This window comes from Poecilia reticulata, chromosome 17 (genome assembly GCF_904066995.2).
Source record: "Poecilia reticulata chromosome 17, P_reticulata-male-v2, whole genome shotgun sequence".
Taxonomy (NCBI): Eukaryota; Metazoa; Chordata; class Actinopteri; order Cyprinodontiformes; family Poeciliidae; genus Poecilia; species Poecilia reticulata.
In genome coordinates this window covers 9445330-9464028 of record NC_088846.1, presented here as the reverse complement: position 1 = coordinate 9464028, position 18699 = coordinate 9445330, and the positions used below count along the sequence as shown (strand labels likewise).

The window sequence follows — 18699 nt, the reverse complement described above, 5'->3', positions numbered from 1 at the left end:
GACGGAGTTGGAGAGAAGGAGGAAGACCTTTGGCCACGGAACCGAAGGTGGAAGTCGAAATCGGGACGGCCTCATCGAGGTCTGTGTCCTACGGTTCTCGTTCTCATGCGCCACGGGTCACCTCAAACATTAGCTGCAGACAGAATAGATCCAAAAGGTGAAAATCCTTTATCGTTTTGTATCCACCTGACAGTTATGCACTATTAATGCGTCCTCACATGGCGAATGGTTAGTCTTCCTCCACAGATAGAGCTTAGCTTGTAGCATTCCACATGCTACACTATATAGGCTAAAAGGTTACATGTTGGTCTCATCTAATTAGAGCATCTTCACAAACCACATGCCCTCTTCCCTCCTCTTGATGTTATGCTTCTCATTGTGTATGAATATCTTTGCAAGGCAGTGCCATCTCCAGTGGCCTCTACATCATTAGATTGTAAAGCAAGTGGCCAGTTGGCAGAATGAACAAGATTCTTGTTTTGGGTAATAAAAATCTGGGGAGGAAAGTCAGAATCTTGCAAAAATCTATGTTTGTGACACCTTTACATTGAAGCCTCACCAGACACCCCCCCCCCCCCCCCTTCTCGTCCCTGAGTGACCCAGCTCCACATTTTAGCACCGCACCAATGCCAGCAGCAGCAAATTAGACACCCACTGCAGCCCTTCCTGATATGTACCTCTCTGTCCTACTTCCATTATTTTTAGCTGGGATCCAAGACTTCATCCTTCACTTAATATGGGAGAAGAGTGCCTTACATTTGCGGCCAGGTCTAAATCTATTGCACCTTTTTTTTTTTTTTTTGGCAAGAAAAGCAGAAGTGTCCAAACACAGCGCCTGCACTTCGTCCCAGCAGCTTCAGCTTTGTCTTCCCAAATTTTCTGTGCTTGACAAGTTGGGTCCTCATCACGTCACTCTGGCCCAGTTTTATAAGTATGCAGCTAACATTTAAACACACCTACGCACAAAGTTGTCACCCCACCAACCACCTCACCCCTGCTCAGTTACACCCCACCATAGGCGGACGCCGTCACACCTATGTCAAACTTAGCCCAGCCCCTCTTGTACCCTGTGCCCCACTGCCAGTTTCCCTTGTGGGGTCTGTCATAAGGTGGATCCAGGAGTTTAGTCTCGCTCTCTTCTGGGTGACGCGGATTGGAAAGGGTTCTGCAAGCAAAGAAAAAACATTTTTTAACCAAACTCAGTTAACTGTACGATAATTAAAAGAAATCTGAATCGTCTCAGAGAGAAGCCATGAAGTGGACATGGGTGCTTGTGGCAGTCTTGCTGTCATTTGGCGGGCAATCACTGGCCAAGGAGAGCTTGGACTTCCCCGAATATGACGGCAAGGACCGAGTACACAACCTGAACGCCAAGAACTATAAGTCTGTGATGAGGAAGTACGACGTTATGGTGGTGTACTACCATGACCACCCCGGATCCAGCCGCGTCGCCCAGAGACAGTTTGAGACTGAGGAGTTGGCCCTCGAGGTGGGTTGAGATGGATATGGAGGAGTAATTGGAAATAGACCCAGAATTAACATAACTCTCTCAAAAAAAAGTACTAGTAAAAAGGTTGAGTTTTTAACTTTGTAACTCATTTTGGGTTTAAAGGCTCAAAATCAAGCAACGTTCCTAGTTAAGAAAGGTGTGAATGTATGCATAATTTGCAAAAATTTAAATGCATGGGGGGGGGGGAAATCCACACATTGCCTTGTTTTGTTTGTTTTGTTTCTTTCTTTCTTGTTCCCCAAAGACTGTGCATGACATTGAGTGCATGTGCATGCCAATCAAACATTAGGACCCCTGTCAGAAGTGGAGACTCAGCAGTTTTCCCCACATTACGTCACCATCCAGCATAAAGCTTCTGCATCAGCTCTCAAGGTGTTGAAGAACGGCTTATCAAGGGTCATAGAGTCAGTTTGCACATGATCTATAAGGCGGCAATCATCAAATACTTCCCAAATACCATTGCTGTCATTTAGTGTTAACAAAGCTTTCAGATTTGGCATTTCAATAAAACAGCATGGCTTTGTCTTTCCTTAAATCTTAAAGATTTAAGATTTAAATCTTTTACAAGATTTAAGGTGGAGTTGGCGCTCTTTAAAAAAAATATTTTCTATCAATATAATACATGATAAAATTTTATGACATTTTATCACATGGTGCATGCTTAATGGCATCACCTTCCTAAAATAATGGCCTACGTGATTTATTTTTTTATGTTTTTTATTTTTTTGTCAAAAGTGATTTTGGAAAAAAAAAAATACTTTTTGCAAAAAATTACTTAGGCCATTATTTTAGGAAGATGCTTAGATGTGTTAAAGAACTGCATGTTGCAACGATAAGCAAATATATAAATGTGTTTTTATGGACGTTTCACAACCTACATGTAATTAAAAAAAATTTGATGGCTCTCAAATTCCAAATGGAATATATAAGGGCATAATTCTTTTATTATGGTGAGGTATTTGTCAACAGTGACGAAGGAGCCTCTGGACACTCCAAGTATATGATTGGAATGTCTGCATTAAACCCACCTGAAACATGAACTGACAGTGAAATTTATGGAGGAAATATAAACAAAGGAGGACAAAATAAAGTTGAAGGTAAATTATTAAAAGCAAGACATTAAAAACCAAGAAGAACAAGGAGATTGAAGTGAGCATCTGCCTTTAGCATATCACATCATCTCAGCAGGTTCTGGTGTCTCCGTTTGGTGGGGGGTTGGGTTTGGTCAGGGCTGCAGGCCAACACTGGGGGTTCTGGATTCAGTGATGCCACCTCAGCTCCCTGCTGTGACTGACACTTGCAGCACTGTACTTGTCAGCGGATCCCCGAGTGCTGAGCATCGCTTCACCAAAATAGCGCCTGGACTGGTGTTGCTCTTCGGTTTATATTTGACCTGAGATGCTGGAGTTAGAGGCTTGGGTTTCTCCTTGGAAACAGAAAATGATTTAAACTTAATGAGGTGTTATTGTCAGTATGGGGAAACTGTACTCTGGATTAGTGCAAGATAGATAATTTGTAATATAACGTAATATGATTTAATTGCGACCCATCACCAAATGACAATTCATGTTCTCCAAAATTTGTGCCAACAGTGTCATTTAAAATGCTTCACTTTTCCAATTTCTGATCTACGACAGACAGACGAGCTCAAAGCAACGCAAGGAATCATCTGCTCAACAACCTGCAGGGCAGCCTGTTTACGCCGACTATTTATGCCGCTAAAGGCAGCTGCTCAAGATCTCTTACTCCACTTACATGTGTGTACGTGAGCTAGTGAGCGAGCGATGAAGCAAGTGCGTTTCAGTCTTTGAATGCACTTGGACAACCTTAAACCACTTCCTCAAGGCAAGAGGGTCACAGCCCATTGGTAGAATCGACTGTCAGTCTTGAGGTTCATGTTTCGTACGGATTTAGAAAGTGCAAAAGCAGCTCTTTGAGAAGCAGGCTTTTATGGTAGTGGAGCTCCCCCAGTGCAGTTTTTTCTCAATATGTGGCCACGTTCTTCATGAAACGTGTTTAGGTAACGGAGTGTTTTGTTTTTGCAGCGTGCAGCCCAAGTCCTGGATGAGTTTGAAGATGAGGATATTGGTGTTGGACTCATTGATGCAAAGCTTGACAAGGTCGTTGCAAAGAAATTAGGTAAATGCTTTGATAGAGAGATGTTGTTTTTTTTTTTTTTGTCAAAACATGACTTAGGCCATTATTTTAGGAAGGTACGGATGTACAACACTCCACATAGTTTATACCACTTGAACCACTTTATACCACTTTTTACATTGTTTCTTGTTACAACTACCAAAATAAATGTGTCCAGTTGTGGCAGTATGAATTGATCAAACTATCCTCTAAGAAACAGTAAAAAATATTAGTATATAGCTCTCTCTGCATTAGATAAGTACTTATTAAAATAAAAAAAAATTATATTGATGTAATCGGCATACAGAAAAAAAGTCTCTGTTGATTTGATTGATAAAATGATATTTCGGCAGCACACCAAAATGTTATCTTGAATTTTCTATTTTTTCTCTAGAGTCTAGAGAGCTACATAAAAACGCAGAGTTTTGCCACTTAGGTTGAGACTTTGACTGGGCCATTCTAACACAGGAACCAAAACCATTAAATTGTTGGTTGTTCTTGTGGAATGATAAGGTGATGCACAGTTAGGTTTGGTTTTCTAAGCACATTTAAGCTATGAATTATGCAGTATCCTAATAAGATACATTGAAGTTTCTGTTTGTGATATGACATAATGTAAAAAAAACCTTTACGGCATGGGAATATTTTTACAAGGAACTCATATTTCCCAGATTTATGTTTGCTGTGGCATTAGAACATGTCGCGTAAGATCAGCCTCTTAATAACTGTCTTCTTTCTCTCCAGGCCTTGAAGAGTCCGACAGCATCTTCATCTTCACCGACGATGAAGTTATAGAGTATGATGGTGAACTTGAGGCACACACCCTTGTGGAGTTCATCTATGATGTTCGTGAGGATATAGTCTCCCAGTTAATAGCCTGCCTTACTTAAGCATGAAGAAGAAAAGTAAATACTTAGAACCTGAAATCAGGAAAAAGTCAAGATGCATTTTGAAAAAGCAAATGGATACAAAAAAGAAAATTTTCACATTTACGTGACATTTATATTATTAACGGTGAGAAACTTCCAGCGTAACCAGACCCACTTGGAGCTGACATCTACTTCCATTGCAACTTTCCCTAGAAAAAAAACAAAAAACGACACAAAATAGTACACAAGGATTATTAGCACAATTAAGATGATTTCTAGAAATAAAGTTAAGTTTATTACAATGAGAAATCAGCAAACCTTTATAAAAAGAGCTTTAATCAAATCATGATCACAGTTTGCTGCTACGATTGAAACCAGATATTTTCAGACAATGAATAAAAACATGCATGGACCACAGGACATCTCTCCAAAAATGAAGATCTTTGTCCCTGTGTGCATCCGGCCTTAAAATATATCCACACATGTCCCTCCAATTAACTCAAATGCCTCAGTTAACCTATCAGAGGTTCCCAAAGCCATGACATCATCATCTGGGCTTTAAAGAGACAATAATAATTTTGTGTAAATTTCTCAATTTGAAGGAACAGGAGAAGTTTGGTCTGATTTAACTTCAGACATTGATAAAAAAAAGTGTTTTATTTGGTTTACATCTGGTTTCAACCACCTATATCTGAACTGAAATGCATAAGTCAACTAAACTTAGAGACAATATATAGCTTTTAGTCATTGTTGCTGTTAGTAGTTATTTGCATTTTTCCATGCCATCTTGCCTTTTTCCGATCAGGGCTTGTATTTGCTGGCTACATGGATATTCCAACCATATATCCTCACTGTGGTTTTCTTTTCTCTTTCCTCCCACTTCGTTTCTCCCTCAGGTTCTTGAGGACCCCGTGGAAATTATTGACAACAGCAGAGAACTGAAAGGCTTTGAAAGCATCGAAGAGGACATCAAACTGGTGGGCTACTTTAAGAGTCACAAGTCAGAACGTAAGAATATTGTGATGGCATGACTATCTGTACTGAGTAACTGTGTAGCTAGGTGCGAGATCAGCAGCATAAAGCCTGGCATAGTTTACGGGTCTGATTTTAACCCGCAGTCAGCAGCAGTGATGCAGCAGCTGCACGTTGTTTGATATCTCACATAAAGACTGGAATAGATTGACAAATTACTTGTAACATTTCAGATTTCGAAGCGTTCGCAGATGCCGCTGAAGAGTTCCATCCTCACATCAAGTTCTTTGCGACATTTAATCCTAAGGTAAGGTCATTTAAATTGTGAAAAGCTTTCAGTATCATTAGCTTGCTAAATACTAATACTAATTACATTCCAGATAGTAAAAAACTGAAAAAAACTGAACACTGTGCAGTCACTAATCAACCATAAGCCTATACCTGCACACCAAAGTGCTTTGAAGTTCATTCACGACGAGCCGTCTGATCAATAGACAGGTAGCTTATAAAATAATCACTGACCATGATGTGAACTATGACATGGAAGGGTCTAGTCAAAGTCAAGACAGTAAACTTTTTTGGAAAAACTATTATGAGATTGTTACAGCACAACTGCAAGTACACCTAAGCAGCAATGTAAAGTCTGAGTAAGTTATTCATTACTCGTTAAATTACAGAATGTACTCTGTTTTTATTTCACAATGTCTGCTATTTTTGCTGCTTTGCATTCAGTTTTGCATCTTATTTAATTCAGACATACACTATGCAATGTTTTGTGTGCATGCTTAATTTAATAAAACCTGCAAAGGTTTGTCATTCTGCTTTTATGTGCAACCTGAAAACTGTGTGGTATCAGTTGTTAGCCCTAGATCCTGCTACTATTTGTTAAAATGGCAGGATGCATGTTTTCCTTGCTGAGCACTGTGTTTTTCTGTAATACCCAGTATTTCTTTGGGACACTGATACAGCCATCATGGTCAGGTCATAAATCCAATTACTGTTGTTTTGCCGCAGGTTGCTAAGGCCCTGGAGTTGAAGCTCAATGAAGTAGACTTCTATGAATCCTTCATTGAGAATCCTGTGGTCATCCCTGGAAAACCTTACTCTGAGAAAGAACTGGTGAAATTCATTGAAAATAATGACAGGTAGCTCCTATTGTTGGCATGCTCCGAGATATTTTTAGTTATAAGGGTAACAGTCTGAATAAGCTAAGTATGCTTTTATCTTAATGGCTCTGTGCTTGTTTAGACCAACACTGAGGAAACTGAAACCCAGCAACGTATACGAGATCTGGGTAAGAAATGTTACACTTTGAGAGGCTTTAAGTAAATGTATTAATACATATATGTATTAGTTTCTGATATTGTTATCTTAATCTCAAGTCTTTTAGAGTACAGATTATCCTTGTTTTGCTCACAGGATGATGATGTCGGTGGAGAACATATTGTCGCTTTTGCAGAAGAGGCCGATATCGGTAAATAAAAATACATTTCAATAGAAAATTCCTCTAATAAACAGATGGATCTGTATGGGCAGAAACATATATATCCACAAATAAATAAGTGTGTCATGAAGAACAGAAGCAAACGTTTTACTTGAACTGCCATCTTCTGTTCTGCAGATGGCTTTGAGTTCTTGCACAAATTGAAACAAGTTGCAGAGGATAACACCGACAACCCTAACCTCAGCATTCTCTGGATTGACCCTGACGACTTCCCTCTGGTAAGAAATAATACGATACCATACAGTAAATGATACTTAACAATCTAAGTGAAAACCTGGATTTAAAAGTTGGCTACAGTGGGAGTGGCATAATTATTTGATTGATTCCCTCTTCAGCTTTTGCCACACTGGGAAAAGACCTTTGGAATCGATCTGTCCCACCCACAGATTGGTGTCATTGAAGCTGATGATGTAAGTATTATTCATAGGAAAATAGTTGCACTTTGGATAGTTTATCTATTCTTTAATGTTGTTAATTAGTTACTGTTGCATAACATTTTACCTAAGGCGGGTTCTGTTTTTGACTACAGCTTATCTGTACAACAATATTTTAAGCCCGTGTAAGAATGTCACCTATATAAGTGGAATTGGGTCTATAAACAGATGCAGCTGTTATGTTATTACTTAATTTCATCCTTTCACAGTTTTGATCTATTCTGACCGCCTATGAAAAGATGAAAAGGAGCCACCTGCCACATTTTGTACTGGACACACATCCGTCTTTGGGGATGTTTGTGACCCACTAGATCCCAGCGTTGTGCAGGTTTGGGGACGCTCATAGGCCCTTAGCTGAGCTCCAATATGTTGGAGTTCTCCTTAGTGAGTGAGAGGCTTCCCTTTTAGTGACATTGAGTTGTGAGATAGTTGGATATAATTTGTGCCAATGTGCTGAAGTGCAGTTGGGAAAACTTGGTCTTCATTTAGCCTCTGGGTGATGTGCTGGAATGGGTGGCATCTGAAAAATCCCTTGTGTTCCTGGGGGACTTTAATTGTACCATTGGCAATGGTGGGATCCCTTGTGCCCTATGATTGGGAGGAATGGATGTCTGGTCTAGGTATGGGATGTCCAGAACATGTCTGGACATAAAGTGATCAATGAGTGCACTTGGCACCACGCCACCTTCATCCAAATGTAAATGACCAGTCTTGAAATCACACCTTTGGTTTTATGTCTTCAAAAGGTGGTTAAAGGGAGGAGCAGAGCTGACTATTGATAAGCATCAACTTGTTAATTGGTTTCCGTATCAGGCTGTCTAATTGAGTGTAGGGTGACCTAGGAATGTGTGATGAAGGACACAGTTCAGGGGTGATTTAACTCCCATCCACTAGAGAGTTTATCTCATGATTAGAGAAAGGTTGAGACAATGGAATCTGAATGGTTCGTGTTCGGGATACTCAGGAGATGCAGCTTCCAAAATCTGTGGTCTAGAGGTCATTGGTAATGATCGTGATGAAAAGCACAGGACCTTTAAGTAGGCACAAGCAGTGGCTGAAGTTGCTAAGCTAAATTGTCACACAATGACAGAGGCAGACAGAGCGGGGATTGAACTGGTAACCTGCCCATTGCAATACGAACTGCTACCACTGTCGCCACCATCTTCCTAAGAAAAGGAGATGGCCAGAGTGCTCCAGCTGTTGATGGATCAACACAAGGGTTAGAAAAGAAGTTTTGATCAATTACCTCTGACTTTAAGAGGGGCAGTTTGGCTTTTCTTCAGACTGTGGCAAGAGTATGAGTGCCTCAGATTGGCTTCCCAGTCCTTGAATGAAATCTTTTTCTGCATTCTCACTACAAAATTGAGCTTGTTCTGAGAGTGAACTGGACATTGTCTTTGTCATGAGTCTGTTTGAGGCGTTCATGATCATGATCTCAGAGTCTCATCTTTGCTTTGCTTGCTTTAAAATACTTTTCTGCTAAGCTCTTATCAGTAATATCCCCTACCTTTAGTTGACAGATGTTAAAGATTTGTTGCATCACCATATTGCATCAATCTGCCTCATCAGATGATTTGGTGGATCAGATGATTGTGAGTCTGTCGAGATAATTTTCAAACAACTAGTAGTTGCTCAGTTGATGCAAACTGATCAGCTATGACTTGACATGTCACAGCTGATCTGGTAAATTGGCACAACTGACTAACAAGGGGAGGTCTAGTTCTTTCTCCCTGTTCACAAATAACTGAGTTGATTTTCAATTTGAACCTGAATTGAATTAAATGGAATTGAAAACATTCTTTACTGCTGTTGTTGCTGTGCAGGCTGACAGCGTGTGGATGGACATTGATAACGGGGAGGATTTACCTTCTGTGGACGAGCTGGAAGATTGGCTTGAAGATGTATTGTCGGGAGATATTGATCCTGAGGAAGATGATGATGACGATGACGACGACGATGACGACGACGACGACGATGATGACGATGACGACGATGACGACGACGATGACGACGATGATGACGACGATGACGACGATGACGACGACGACGACGACGACGATGACGACGACGATGACGACGACGACGACGATGATGATGATGACGACGATGACGACGATGACGACGACGACGATGATGACGATGATGACGACGACGATGATGACGACGACGATGACGACGATGACGACGATGACGACGATGACGACGATGATGACGATGATGATGATGATGACGATGACGACGACGATGACGACGACGATGATGACGATGATGATGACGATGATGACGATGATGACGATGATGACGATGACGACGATGACGACGATGACGACGATGACGATGACGACGATGACGACGATGACGATGATGACGACGATGATGACGATGATGATGATGATGATGATGACGATGACGACTAGATTGCTGAGTCGTAATTTAAACTCTAAGTCTGACCAATGCCACTTAAAGAGTCAACATTACCATCACGTCGATGACTTTGCTGAATCAACCACTCTTGTGACAATTTCTGATCACAAAGTCGTCCGTTCATGTAAATCCTTCATCTTTTCATCATCCTCTCTCAGCAGCTCACCAGAATCAATATATTCCATTAGTTTTTTTGTCGTTCTCCCTGACAAAGTTACTGATCTATGATGTAAAAAAATCTTCTATTTATTTCCACATGTAATACTGTCTTGTACAATAAAAGAAGATATTCTTTAAAAATCCTGTCACCTACTGCTTTTGATTTTGACATATTAAAGTTTTTATATTCATAGAATTTAAAGGATTTTGTTGTTTTTATGCAAAATATATAAGCCCAAATGTCTTGTCTTTTGCTGTTTGCATGTTTTATGTGCACTCAGATATTTTCTTGTTTTCCCCGGTACTGAACTGAATAATATCCGATTCAAGGGTGCTAACAGTCTGTCACGTTGGGTCTCAAACACCACCAGTCTACTGTGTTCAGTCAGTATGATGCTGTACAATGAAAGTACTGTACATCATATGGATGTTTTCTATGATGATGAATTATGACAACAACCAGATTCTATTTTTGTAACGAGAGAATTTTAATTTACTGTGAAGTCTTAAATAAACAACAACTTGGAAAGAAATTCACTTATTGTATAATTCTTAAAGAGGTGAGCATGGGTGTTTGTGTGAAATAAGTGTACTGAACAATTCTTCTGGATTTTGAGGTTTTCTGTATGTAATATAACAATGTCAGGGGAAAACGATAAGGAAAGGAGGGCAAGCAGATCAAACCAAAAATTAAAGTCTAACTTGCTCCTACCTCTGCTACTTTCATTTAACTAGCTTTAACTAGCTACAAAAAAGTCTGACTTAACCCTTTAAGGCTATGACCTTAAATGTGCAGTGTTTCTGGAGTGTATATTTACAAGAAATTGCTGATTTAGCAATCTAGAGCATAACAGTAAAGTTATTTTCCTTCTGAAATACCAAGTTGAGCAAAATTGTGCTTTATTGTCTTTCAGAATGTTGTTGATTTGTTGAATTACCTTTCAAAATGTTCAAAAAAGAAAGAAGGAAAAAATATAGTGAACAATAACACAGTAAATATATTAATGCTAATGCAGTGTCATGCTATGATTTATATTTATAGACAATGTCAATTTCAGCCATATCAAAACTAAATTAAAAACAATGATATATAAAACAAATGATGACAAACTCTGAATATAAATTTAAATGTACCACCAATTCAATATTAATTTATTATGTATAGTAGATTATTTTAAAGTTCTTTTATAAATTCACATGATCAGCCATCAGTGTAATTTCAGAGAGCAACGTATTTCAAAAAGCATTTATTTATTTGAATAATAGTTATAATGTAAATACATATTTTTTTTCCATTTATTATTTGTAGTTGCAGACTTTCAGCCGGGGGCTCTTGATATCTTTGCTCCGTCCCTGTCCGATGCTCTCCTGGTTTTGATGCGCATGCGCTCAATCCAAAACACGCCTCTTCCCTTTGGAGAAGGCCATGTGGTCAGACTGTGGTTGGTAAATAAATGCTAAATGGTGACTTCCGCCTAGGACGGGTTTTTCGGGGATAAACTCTTGACTTCTGTGAAGCCACTGGGGCCAAAATGTCTGCGGACGCTGTGAACATCCAGGCGCAGGTGGAGACGGTGCTGGGGGCTCTGGTCAAGGCGGCGTCGGTGGAGTTGATCAAACTGTTTGAGAGCAGATACCGAGCCGAGCCTGTGGCCGCGGGCCGCGCAGAGGAAGAGCAGCGACACGGAAGCTTGGAGTCGCTCTGCGCCGTGTGGAATGGGGACAGCAAGCGAAGCATCGGCGTGCAAGTGGAGGAGGATATCAAGACAACGGCGGAGCTCGGTGGGTTTGCGTGTTTTGACTTCCATGGACAATGATGGGATATGATTAATGCTTCGCTTTGCTGCATGATGAAACCCGAAGAATACTTTTTTTGTGTGTGTGTAATTAAATGCTTAAAGCAATCGGTGAATTTTTGCATATCTTGCATGCATCAGTCATTCCTGCAGAACCGGATTAGTTCTCCGAGTAATCTCTCTCTAAAGAACACATTTCCTTCGGTGTCATGACCCCTCCCCCTCTTCTACTCTCCAGACTCTTCCCTTCTGCTTGGTGCGAGTTGCTTGTGGGAGACCAATAATGTGGAAGTGCAGGGCGGTCTGGTTCCGTCCGAAGTCCTTCTGGCTGAAGACACTGACCCTCATTGGGCACCTCAGGAAGATCAGGTTTGTGGGGGCTTACAGGCTGTAAATCACTTACGTATGAGTGGAGCTGGACGATGTGAGATTTCATATCGGTGGACATCGATAATTATTACGGTTTTTTTTTTGTGTTTGTTTTAAATATCTGAAATACTTCCAAACTAGTAGTGACATGACCTCTCCTGTTTTATCCACAGTTTTCACTCCATGCTGCTGCTGTTTTATTTTTAAGAAGCTATGAGGCAGTGTGGCATGTTTCTTAACAAGTTGTTGCTCGGTAACCTGTACAGGGATTCCTTTTCCTTGTCATGACTCCCCAAAGAGCGTTGACCTCTGGCGGTGGAGCCCTTTTGCACATTTACAGACAGTGCTACAAAATATGTAAAGAAGCATCAATTCTTACAATGTTTTTTTAACCCACCATTCAATGGGTAATTATTAAAACGTTAGCATAAATGCTGCCTCATATATCTAATATTAGATGGCCATGAGTCCTGTAGCTGCAAATTTTGTTATCTGACAATTTGTTGTGACTTTATTACCAGATACTTTTTTTTTTTTTAATCACAATGTCCTCTTTTGATTTTAAGCAAATATGTAATATTTCATATTAGTCGCATCAAATGTTATTTTATTCCTGCAGTTCTGTTTTTTTGCTGGACAGTTCCTTTGGTCTTTTTCTTGTTAAAACCATTAACATTTCTTGCTTTAGATGCAAAGCAGCTCCTTAAGCCAATCAGAAAATGAGCATCACAAATAACAATGAAATAAATTATTTCATTCTACTTTAACATTTTGCCTTTAAACAGGAAATCACACTAGGTCTAATAAATTCTATATTTTTCTGTTCTTATTTTACCAGATTAAAGCAGATTCTGTGGATACGTTGGAGCTGAGCGGCCTCGAGCTTGACTCTCTCACCGATGATGACGCTCAACTAAGGGATGTTTTGCCTGGTAAGCTCTCACATGAACAGATGCACATTGCTGTAGCTTGAAAAACAAGAATAACAGGATCTTGATGGAGTAAAAAAAAAAAAAATGCTCCTCACACTGTTGGTTTCACTTATAGCTACAGAAAGCTACCGGTAAAAAAAATGGGATGCAATATGTACATATAAATCATGTTTGGTAATTACTTTATTTCTCATGGGAGACATACGTACAAGTCTAAAGCTGTACTCAACTTTACTTGTCGACGACACCAGAAACTTCACATTTGGAATTTGCTCTTCAATCAGATTGCTTCTTATAAATTGGTGAAAGTTACACCTCTTTATCATTTTCACAAAATTATCTTATCAGTTTGTCTGAGAAACTAGCGCAATGTAGTCCTTGTCTGTGGCGTGAAACGTGACTGATAATCTGAAAAGTGTGGCGGTCATTTGCATTCAGCTTCTTCTATTTGGCGATATCACTTCCAGGTGAGACTAGAGCCGAGTTGTATTTATTCAGTCAACCGTAAGACAAAAGCAGGTTATTAGTTATGTATTGAAAGATTTGTAATGGTGCCGTGTAAAACACAAACTCCTTTGGAGCAGAGGTACCGTTTTTTTTATATTCCTCATTCTGCACCCTCACTGAGAGGTGTTGACATGTTTTATTTGTTTATGGGTGACTGTGTGACCCAAGCTGGTCTTATGTGTTATCAGTAGATATGGTTATGTTAGCAAGGACACAAAAATCATATATCCATAACAACCGATCATCTCCAGGAATTAAATAAAGTAGTAAATAGTCTCTCAAGCAAACTCCATGGAGAAAGACCGGGGCTGGGAATCAAACCCAGAACCTTCTTGCTGCAAGGCAACAGCTCTACCAACTGCACCATTGTGCAGCCTTCACATGATTTCACTTTTATTTATTTTTTTCATTTATTTTTAGTGAAACATAGAAACCAAGCTTTATGTTCCCTTTAGTTTCACAATCATACAATGTTTTTTTGTGGTTAATGAAATGCATTACAGTTTGTGGTCACAAAAGGAGAAAATATGGTCAAAGGGTGCTTTTGCAAGAGAACTTGTGTATATTGGCACTAAGCAAAGCAATGATAGAAACTGTGCTGTATTTCAGTCTCCGCAGACGAAGGTTCTGGAACGTCCCAATGTGGATCTACCCAAATATCACCGGCAAAGCAGAAGCCTCTTCTGATTCAACCAGATACGAGACACGCGGCTTCTGGGGAGTCGGTGAAGTTTGTTTGCCCCTTAATCCTTACGCCAGACTCTTCGGCCCCTAAAGCTGAGAGTTCGGAGGAGCCCGTTCAAGCTGAGCCCCAGCAAGCCTGTGTCAGCACGGCCAAGGGGACCGCCTACAGCCCGTCGCCGTCCGACGGGGCTGTGACCCCGGCGCAGGTTGGAGTGTGGGAGCGGATCCACTCGCCGAAGGACTCCAAGAACCATCTGCAAATGAAGTTGAAGCTCACCTCTCCAGATCAAAAGTTGCTTCTCCCCTGCGTGGTACAGCTGGTCAACATGCTCACAATACCAGAGATGAAGACCGAGGGTGATGACGCCGTGAAAACTCTCAACGCCAACAACAAATCCGGCAGGACTATCCCCAAAGACCTGCGTCGGCACCAAGGTCCCCACACGGGCCATCGCCTCTGCTGCTTCACGAGGTGCGACAACGACGTCTGGCGCCTCCAGAACATCGTCACGCATTCCCGCGACGGATATGTCTGCGGCAACTGCGGGAAGGCCTTCAAGCGCCGGAAGATCCTCCGGCGGCACGAGCGTTTCCACACCGGGGAGAAGCCGTACGCGTGCTCCAAGTGCTCCAAGACGTTCGCGCTGAGGAAGAGCCTCCGCCGCCACCTGAGGTTCCACACGGGCGAGAGGCCGCACACCTGCCCGCAGTGCGGCAAAAGCTTCCGGCTGCGAGACAACCTGAAGGCGCACCTGCGGTTTCACAGCGGAGAGAAGCCTTTCAGCTGCACCACCTGCGGGAAGACGTTCCGGATCATGAGGAATATGGAGAAACACAAACTGAGCCAGTGCAATTTCTTCTTGCCCTCGTTCAGGAAGATCGCCGGCTTGTCGCTGTGAAGGCGACGGCGGTTACGCGCCACTGTCTACCTCAGACTGCTAACACTGGACTGCTCATGGAGACGGCCGTCCTCTAAAGCAGAAGAAAGGACACTTTATACTTTATGCCATTGGTCTCAAACTGCATCCCTTGAGGGCCGGAGTCCTGCAACTGTTAGATGCATCTCTTGTCCTACACACTTGACTTCAATGGTGAAACTGTGTCACTAGCATTCAGTCCAGCTCTACAGAGCTCTGCTAATGAGCTAACTTTGGAGCCAGGTGCAATGAATGCAAGAGACACCTAAAAGTTGCAGGACACGGACCTTGAACACTGGAGTGTGAGACCTCTGCTTTAAGCTGTAACTAATCCATATCAGCTCCTGATATTTTGTTTCTACTGTAGCGACACCAGTACTGGTGTCCAGAGGTCATTTTTGTTTCAACCCAGCTGAATGTGGTTTTCTACTTTTAATTTGTTTCTCCTCTTGGATTTGTCCGGCCATTGAGTTTCAGCTCTGGAGCGAGGAAGAGTTCAGATCAACTCTTAACGCCCAGCGAATGCGATTGAATCGGTGAATGTTCCGTCCTCTGTTTAAAATCCATGGATGTGACGTGAACATACTTTGGCTTTTTGAAACCGACTTATTCCAAAAAGCTTTGTGTAACCTTTGACCCTTTCACAGAACGCTTTATGCTAGAAACATTTTGAGAACGTCTCTGTGTGTTCTCTGAAAGGACTCTGAGCTGGACAATGCGGCCGTGATTGAGTCAAAGTAGTTGACTCTGGTAATGATTAACTCTCTTGGCAGTTTGTTGCGACGGCATTGATCAGCCTCCCAATGGTTTTAAGAGAAAATGCACCGGGACTACCGTCATGAGACCCTTTGAGACGCATCCTTTGTCGCCCATTAACACATTGGACGGGGTTTGCCGACACAGAGCAGCTCACAGGGCTTTGTGAAGAATCTGTGGCGTGTTTTTATCCTTTAAAACATAAGATATCTGATACTAATTTTACACATTTCTCTCTGGCCCCACTAAGCTCCACTCCAGGCCTTCTTTGGTTTCACAACCCCACTTTTATTGGTGCTTTCTCAATCGAACCAGGCAGCTAAAGAGGTTCTGTTTGTGGAAGAGGTTCTGACTTGTTATAAATCTGATGGCTTGCCTTTGTGTTTTCTGAATGTAGATTTCTTACAGTTCACTGACATTCTCGTTTTTTGCCAAATGGCCATTCCTTTCTTATAATTTATAACATTTTTTTTTTTTAAGTTTTGTGTCATCACTTCCAGGCCTTCTTTCATTTGATTTCCTTCAAAGAAAAAAATCTTTGCATTTGTTTGTTGGTCCAAATCTTACGTCCAACTGAAAACGGTCACTGTCGTTGGTCACATAATTAATGACCTTCTTTGATGAAGTTTCAGATTATTATTTTATTTTATTTTTTAACTTTTTTAAGCTCATGGTTCCTCACAATCGGATAGGTGCAGCAGGTTGCTATGCACTGTGCAGACTCACTTGCAGTTTTTAGATGGGTTGTTTTAGTTCCTGTTTTTGTTTTTGCTTTGTACAAACTGAACTGATCCATTTTGAGTTTTTTTTTTTTTTTTTTTTGCCGTATGTGATTTTTGTTCTCTACAACAAACCAGGCTAATGACTTATGAAAGGGAATATCATTACTTTCCTTACTTTATTTCTTCTTATTAGGATTAACTCCCTCAGCTCTGGTGTTATTCCAGCTGCTGATCACTTCACTCCTGTATAGTTGTTTTTCTTTTTTGTTTTTTGTGTGTGTCCTCAAATGTTTCGGGTATGAAATGGAACCATCTGCCACATGACTGTTTATATGGACCATGGTGATAACTGTGATCTTTTTTTTTTTTGCTTGTTTGTTTTTTATTAACCAGTCATATTCTTTCAGATTTTATGAGTCAAGTGGCAGAAATGTATCAGAACCAAAGTAAACAGAAATAATGTCAAATACAAAGCTTTAAGAAAATAGCATAGTTCTATTATGTGTGACAGTTTATTGTTTGTATGAACACGTATCTCAACGATCACAAAGAAAAACCTATTGCTAGATAAAGTCTTAAGTCCATAGTTTATTTATGGGAAAGGGAAATAAACAGTGGCATGTGGATATGAAAGTGAAGTTACTCTGTGAACAAAGTTAGTAAATGAAAAGATTTTTTTAAAAACGCGATGTTGCCCACTTTAGATGTTTTGCGTAAAGCAGGAAATACTGAGACAGGAAGTGGAAGCGCCTGTGGAAATCAGTGTTATGTCTGTTGTTGCACAAGGAACTCTGCGCCTGGAGAACACCAGCAAGGGTTTCTGGGTAACGGGACCAAACAGTTTCTGAGATGCTAAACTTAATGTGTGTACTTGTGTATTTTTTTTTTTTTTTACTTTTTACTGTTTTTTTTTTTTTTCTACCTTACATTTATGGTGGTCTTTTTTTTCTTAAAGATTACTGAATGTATATAGACGTAACCCCCAAAAACTTTTTGCCAGTCTGGTTACAGCTAAAGATGAGGGACTGAACCATCACCATTGCTTCATTACGGTCATTCAGACGTTGGTTGTCTTTTAAAGTTGCTCAAGGATTCAGTCAAACCTGCAGGTTTAAGAAGTTAAAATATGGGATTTGCAATATGAACTACTCCAGTGAATGCTCAGGAATTTTCTTCAGCTGACGCATCATTCATCTCTCTGTGTACGGAGAACAAGATGTTCTTTAAAACATCTCATTTATGGATTTAGTCAGGTCAGAAAAAAATGGCAATCTAGAGAATATTCTAGGTTGTGTTGTCGTGAGATTATAACTTCATGTCTGAATGGCCTTGATGAGCTGTCAAGCTTTCTTTATAATGGGTTTTTATTGTTAAACACATTTAAATCTAAATGAACGATGAATCTAGTCTTATATATGCTTTGCAAAGACTTTTTCAAAAGTTTTTACGATTCTCAAGATGTATACTTTATATTGACAAAAGTCTGTTTTTTAACTGCTGTTGGTAAATAAATTGTTTTTGTAAAACATAAGAATTTTGTGAAAGATTTATTTAACTGTAAATGCATCAAAGCATGAAATTGTGCTAAACTGCAGTGTAATTTGTGATCTTTCAACCAATTTAAAAGTCAGAAACTACAGTAACTTTATATTAAAAATTTATAGGTTAGAAAGTTAATTTACTTTTAAAAGTACTTAAAAGAAGCACATGTTTTTGGTTAATAAAGGTGAAATGGAAATAGCAACCACAAACTTGGATCAAAGGTGAGTTTGACACTAGCAACACTTTTCAGTATTTTATTTGTATAAGAAATTTTTAATGTGAAATCCTAATAAATAGATGAAAGTTTGTGCTTTGAAAATGAGTAAATATGGACATACATTTTATTTACGTGGCATTACACTTGGTATATTGGCTCAGTTCCAATATTTCCTCATTATTTACATATAGGGATAAAAAGTGTTAATTATTAAAGTGTATTAAGTATAATACATTATGGAAATTTACA

General features: G+C 40.1%; 2 protein-coding genes across 2 annotated transcripts; both read left to right on the top strand.

The window, feature by feature from the left end:
* The first annotated feature begins 1050 nt into the window (after positions 1 to 1050).
* On the top strand, positions 1051 to 10541 carry casq1a (calsequestrin 1a). Its single transcript, XM_008432958.3, has 11 exons — positions 1051 to 1489; positions 3556 to 3649; positions 4391 to 4491; positions 5412 to 5523; positions 5721 to 5794; positions 6502 to 6632; positions 6736 to 6781; positions 6907 to 6961; positions 7109 to 7209; positions 7327 to 7401; positions 9249 to 10541. The coding sequence occupies exons 1-11, from the start codon at positions 1253 to 1255 to the stop codon at positions 9840 to 9842; spliced, it is 1620 nt and encodes a 539-aa protein (XP_008431180.2). The 5' UTR covers positions 1051 to 1252; the 3' UTR covers positions 9843 to 10541.
* A 691-nt stretch (positions 10542 to 11232) lies between these two features.
* Positions 11233 to 18552, top strand: LOC103478873 (uncharacterized). Its single transcript, XM_008432960.2, has 4 exons — positions 11233 to 11790; positions 12043 to 12173; positions 13012 to 13105; positions 14222 to 18552. The coding sequence occupies exons 1-4, from the start codon at positions 11541 to 11543 to the stop codon at positions 15193 to 15195; spliced, it is 1449 nt and encodes a 482-aa protein (XP_008431182.1). The 5' UTR covers positions 11233 to 11540; the 3' UTR covers positions 15196 to 18552.
* The last annotated feature ends 147 nt before the right edge of the window (positions 18553 to 18699 follow it).